At 31.5% G+C, this 6,298-nt stretch overlaps 1 protein-coding gene across 1 annotated transcript; it reads right to left on the reverse strand.

The window, feature by feature from the left end:
- Positions 1 to 657: 657 nt before the first annotated feature.
- LOC139485874 (uncharacterized) lies at positions 658 to 2,716 on the reverse strand. Its single transcript, XM_071270527.1, has 2 exons — positions 2,463 to 2,716; positions 658 to 805 (listed from the first exon to the last, which is right to left on the reverse strand). Exons 1-2 carry the CDS (start codon positions 2,714 to 2,716, stop codon positions 658 to 660), a joined length of 402 nt encoding a protein of 133 aa, XP_071126628.1.
- Positions 2,717 to 6,298: the final 3,582 nt, after the last annotated feature.

The raw sequence follows: 6,298 nt of genomic DNA on the forward strand, positions 1-6,298 counted from the left end.
TTCATTTGATTTTTTGAAGCTCGGGATGCTATTGAGGTTAACATATTAGCACATCATTTGTCTTTTGAATTTTGACGAAATTGCTGTTTCATTGATGTATTCCATGCGTCTCATTTCCTCTAACAATTGTTTTATTTCAATGATGTCTTGGTCAAGGGTCGTTGCTTACAAGAAAAATACTAATCACAGTGTACGAAACGGTAATCTGAAGTTGCTGGTTTGTCTTCTTGTCGTGTGGTTACCTATTTTTCGTGAAGTGTTTTGACGTAAACCCTATATGTTTCTTTTAAAAATTTTCTTGTATATCTTATCAATGAATAAACTTTGTACGAATAAAATGTGTTAGTTTGACATACACTGGACCCTTGATGATTTTTAATGGAAATGATCGTCAAAATTAATTGCATAACTTGCTGATTTAGAGCTTGGAGATATCACATGTATTACTATATATAAAACACACAGATAAATAAACTCATCACCAAGATTGAAATTTTTATATTTTCGCATTCATCAGTAACGTTCGAATAAATGTGAAAAAGGCTAAATCAATGCAGTATACTATTTAATTCATTTCAAAATTGAATACATTATGATTATGCAATCATCATTTTTATCTTTATATAAAATTAATTATATAAATGCAATCAGAGTCAACTAATTTTCTTTGTCAAATTCTTCCAGAGTGATTGCTCCATCTTTATCTTCGTCCATGATTGACCAATGATGAAACATCGTTGTGTTGTCAGTTATGTCCATCTGTTCCAAGGCTTTAATGAACTCAAACTGTTCAATCAATCCATCACTTGAAGGTAAAAAAAAAAGAGTTAGAAAATACGTTTTACAAACAATCGTTCCTAGAGCTTTATCCTTGTGTATATTCTTTAAAACAATAATAAATTAAAATCACAAAAATACAAAAAGATCAAAACTTAAATTCCTTTACCAAAGGGCAATGAGGGACAAATAAGTACAATGAAATATCTCATGGATGTCACCAAAAGGAGACTAAACAGATAAAGTAATATTTATAAAGACAAATAAAAGAATAATATAACACGTTATTAAGACTATAAACAACTTCAGTAGTACCAAGAACCTATGCTTCAAGTCTATCGTGTATGACTTGTGAAGTTGGTACGGAATAATTATCAACATTGGTACCTTCCGATGACCTTTTTTTGAAAAAAGGAGGAGACGTTCTTTGACATCCTGGTTCATCAACTTTCTGCGCAGACTCTGTTGACGTTTTACATAGTCTGATAGGAGCTGAAAGCTCTTGAATACCGAATAAGTTTGGAAATTGATAATTTCAAAATAACAAAAAAATTACACAATTACTGATCAACATTAATTAGCTTTATATGCACATCCAATCTTGTTAAGACATTTATATTCATAATAAGACATACAGCCCTTGGATGGTGTAAACTTCCCAAAAAACCGTGTATGGTGTAATGGTGTATGGCATATGGTGTAAGGTGTATGGTGCTATGGTGTATGGTGTATGGTGTAAGGGGAATGGTGTAATGGTGTATGAGGAATGGTGTGATTGTGTAACGTGCGATCGGGAATGGTGTGAATGAACGGTTTAAAACATTTCATTGATTGAAAACGAAGTTCTTTTTATTTGAATTTTTCGGATTGTAAACATAAACAATAATAAAAATCTTAATATTTGAAATTTAATTACGTTATTGATAATTTCGGATAGTGTAGATAGAATGGGGAATGGTGTATGGTGTAGTGTGTAACGTGTATGGTGCAAAGGTGTAACGTGTATGGTGTAATGGTACAAGGTGTTTGGTGTAATGGTGTATGGTGTTAGTGTTAAGTTTACACCATCCAATTAACAAAATGAATAAAAAACCGGTCTCGGTTATCGACAAATTAACTTTGTGTATTACAGCTATGGCAACTGAGTAAAACTATTCCAGACCTGTTTCTTCTTATCGATCCTGATGTTGAACTTAGGCAGTTTGAAATACAAGTGCATCTTCATTTCTTTTTTTTATTCAATGAGTTTTTTTTATGATATAGATATACTATATTTTCTGTTCTTCTTGACTCTATATATATATATATAAAATATTATAAGATAAAAAATAAAAATAAACTTGAATAAGGATCAGCGTGTAGTAATAAAACAAACAACCGTCAGTAAACTATAGAACACATACAAATGTATCAGAAGGTTTAAATGTCACATGACAAACTCGAACGGTATAAAGAATTTTTTTTTTATTAAATATTAGATAAATAACCATCCTTTCTCAAGAAACGCCTTTTTTTTATTCTTAAAGCATCCTTCATATATAAAGAAAGAGATTTATGGGGAAAAGGACAACGAGATAACAATGAATAAAAAAAAAAAGAAAATGCAAAATCATGTACGTTGCAAACATGTTCTTGTGACCTTCCTTTATGTTATGTGATCTAAAATCTTTGTAGTCAGTACTAACCTGTTGATATCTAGACCAGCAAACTTAATGTTCGCAGACATGTCTTCAAACGACAAACTACGACGTCTACGTTTGTCAGAGTAACAACGACATCGGTCCCCACGTTCATAACAGGATTTACCATGTGGTTCTGTACGACAAGTGCATCCACAGCCGAATATGTTACATGGACGATATCCACAGTACGGGGTTGCCGCAGTGCAGTCCCAACAATGGTAGTAATAAGGTCTGTGACAGCAATCTGCATTCGCCATGCCAATGACAACACAACAAATAACAAACAAAAGCGTCATCCGTAATGATAAAGACATCTACAATACGAAACTTAATTGTAAATATGAAATATGTAGACTGTTGTTAGTGCACGAAAGAAAAATCGGCAAGCTTTCACACACTAAAAACCAGGTCGATAGACAGAAAAGGTACAATATGTGTTTAATGTTCTTTTGATAACCATAAAAACAAATGTAGGATAGTCAAAATTTTAAAACAACTCATTTACAATACTAGGCTTACATATTTTTAAATATAAAACATTTCAATGTCAAAGCTATCGAAACTGTAAAAAAACTAGAAAGAGCTTTGAATGAGTTTGTTACTAGTTTAATTGAATTCAAATGTTAATAATTTGGAGGAAAGAAGAGTTAATGGCCTTTATTCAATTGTGGACTATATATTCAAAATTAGAATCGAAAGTGGTAATTTGTTTTATCAGCACAGAAAAAAATTGAAAACTTGGAGGAATTCATATATTACTCAGCTCAAGTGAAGTTAACCAATTAATTAACAGGAGACGACGATGAAACTTAAAGTTGGCAAACTTTGATTGGACGACAAACACGGACGAATAGATAAACGCATGACAAACACAAACTGACGCTATTAACCATAAGCAACATTAGCTAAAAATGTAGAAAAGGCAGACAGTTACCAGCGGGACATTCAAAATCAGAAGTCGAAAATAAACTGACAAAACCATTTCTAAAAAAGTAAAATTCCATCAGACAAACAAAAGTACACATTACACAACATAGAAAACTAAAGACCGATCAACACGAACCCGCCAAAATATGGGGGTTATCTAATGCAGCATTATAAGAGCAGGCAATACACAATGTATTTAACTGAAAACTATTAAAAGAGTAATTAAAAACCTAAAATGGAAGAAATACGGACATCATAACTTATAAAAAGGCAAAAGATGCGCCACAAACCGACGAAACACACAAAGCAACACACAAAAAAAAAAAAAAAAAGCAGATTAACTCCGGTGAAATACAGCAGTTTGTATAACCTGCTCTAATAATGTTAGCTTTGTCGGCAGCACGAGTCAAATCATGCAATTAATTTAATGAAACGACAGCCAACGAGATTCTGATACAAGACAGAGAGTGGAACGTTTGTTTGTAAGAAGTTGGATTTATAAGGTTAGGTATTTAAAACAAAACACATACTAGTTACGAAATTAAAAACTGGAACTAGTTATCGATGATACCGGTACTGAATTAAACCTTTAGTTTTAGGAAATATAAATCAGTTTTTATCACAGATTTACGACTGTTTTTTTAGCATGGAGTCTTATAACGTTGCATAGTGTCATAATGATTAAAAAATGTTAATTTGTGTTTAGATAGAAAGGTTTCTTGATTTATTGCTGTATTATTGTAAAGTAAAATAAACTTACGTTTTCGATACACTCACTGAACTGATTTCAGAAATATAAAGAATTTGAAACAAAATCTTGTATTTATACAAGTCTGTAGTATCTGCAAAGTCATGAAAGTCAACAGTTAATCATACACTTTGTATGCAAATGGGAAATTTTGAACATGAGTTATCAAAATCCTCTTAAAATTGTTGTTATAAGTAAACAAGCAAATTATGCAATTCTGTTTTGCGTAGGATGAGTCTTAAGTTCTCTATTCAATTACTGACACGATTTATAAATTTGAAGACTAAAAGTGCTCAAATGAAAAAAAAAGTGTAACAAAAATATTGATCTCCGACAAAAATTCGAAACGGACAGTCCCTTATGAAATAGCAAAATCAAAAGCTCAAACACATCAAACGAATGGATAACAACAGTGATATTCCTGACTTTGTACAGACATATGTACGAAGTGGTGGATTAAACCTGGTTTTATAGCTAGCTAAAACTCTCACTTGTATGACGCTCCATAAATATATGTTATATTGACGACGTTGATGAACAAAACAAACAGACATAATAGGTAAAAATATCGAAAGAATGGTACAACAGTCAACAATGTGTTATTATCTTTATCACTATAAAAACAAACAAATCTTTAACAAAGAAACACAAATGGACATATAGACAAAGCACATAAGCAAAAATAAAAAAAATACAAAATGTGCAATAGCACAATGATACAATGAAATACATAAAACAACGACGACTGGAATAGAGACTCCTGACTTGGGACAGGCACATATCAGAAATGCCGGGGTTCAGACAAACTCCTAATTACCAGTGACAATGGTGCAGCGGCCTAGTTCAAGAACATTCAATACAGAACAATATTATGAAAAAAATGCAATAAACGGAAAGCACTCAATTATCGGCATCTGACTTAATCATGTTCATCTTATTTTAAAACAAACTATATTAGGTAGATTGAAATAAGCTAAATAAAGGCAACAGTAGTATACCGCTGTTCAAACTCATAAATCCATGGACAAAAAACAAAATCGGGGTAACAAACTAAAACTGAGGGAAACGCATAAATATAAGAGGAGAACAACGACACAACACTAAAATGTAACACATACAGAAACGGACCAAGGATCAGACAAAATCCCACGAGAATAACAAATATAACATCAAAACCAAATACATGAATTTTGGATAGACAAGTACCGTGACACGTCTTATCGCAATGTCAATTTACACTCAAAAATAAGAGAAAACAAACGACGCAACGTTAAATTGTAACACACATAGAAACGAACTATAATATAACAATGGCCATATTCCTGACTTGGTACAGGACATTTTTAAAGGAAAAAATGGTGGGTTGAACTAAACATTTACAAATCTAACAGCAGGAATAAATCGAAAAGAATATTTTGGTTTTACAATATTTAATTGTGTCATATTAAACACTATAAACACTATAATAGATCTTAAAGAAAAAATAGAAATGTTGCAAAAACAAACCAACCATAATGTTTTAATCCAAGAAGGAGAGATTAAAAGTAAACATTACTCGCAGAATGTAGGTACGCAACGACATGATTAAGTGTTTATAACATAAGGAGTAATACATTGAAGCTCAAAGTTGTATGAATCACAGTCATAATTTGAAATATTTAGATAATGTTGTTTAAATCTATTATAGGCTTTATTGAAAGCAATTATGATAGAATATAGAACAAACAATACTATGCTTTTGCTGAATATTGAATCGGAAGAAATTCAGATCAAACATTTCAATTATTAATTATTTGTATGATTCAAATTAAAATCAGTTCAAACTTTTAATAAAGGGAGACTTTTATTTTATGAAGAATCATATTGATTTGAATAGTTTGAAGTGTTGGTTGCAGGATACCGCCTCTGTTCGATAGTTTAATAATTAAATCGGATAGACAGCATACAAACAGTTCCCTTAGATGCATGTTATTACCCAGTGCTTCATCATTGACATGATTTGATTCAGATGGTGCATATCAATTTAGATTTCTTTTTATTTCATCTGCTATTACTGAAGTAGCGATACCCTCAGAATAAGATATTCATCCAAAAATCGATTTTCATTATGTAAAGGCATCATCATTTCAGTGTTGTTATACGTATATTGTTTAGTATTTGAACA

The sequence above is a fragment of the Mytilus edulis genome, chromosome 1, assembly GCF_963676685.1.
Source record: "Mytilus edulis chromosome 1, xbMytEdul2.2, whole genome shotgun sequence".
Lineage (NCBI taxonomy): Eukaryota > Metazoa > Mollusca > Bivalvia > Mytilida > Mytilidae > Mytilus > Mytilus edulis.

Bases quoted from the DNA above. Each gene is read 5' to 3' on its own strand.
- LOC139485874 (XM_071270527.1), bottom strand. From the start codon at position 2,716: ATGGCGAATGCAGATTGCTGTCACAGACCTTATTACTACCATTGTTGG. The intron at 806-2,462 runs GTTAGTACTGAC...TTTACCTTCAAG, and splicing joins GCTGGTCTAGATATCAACAG to TGATGGATTGATTGAACAGT.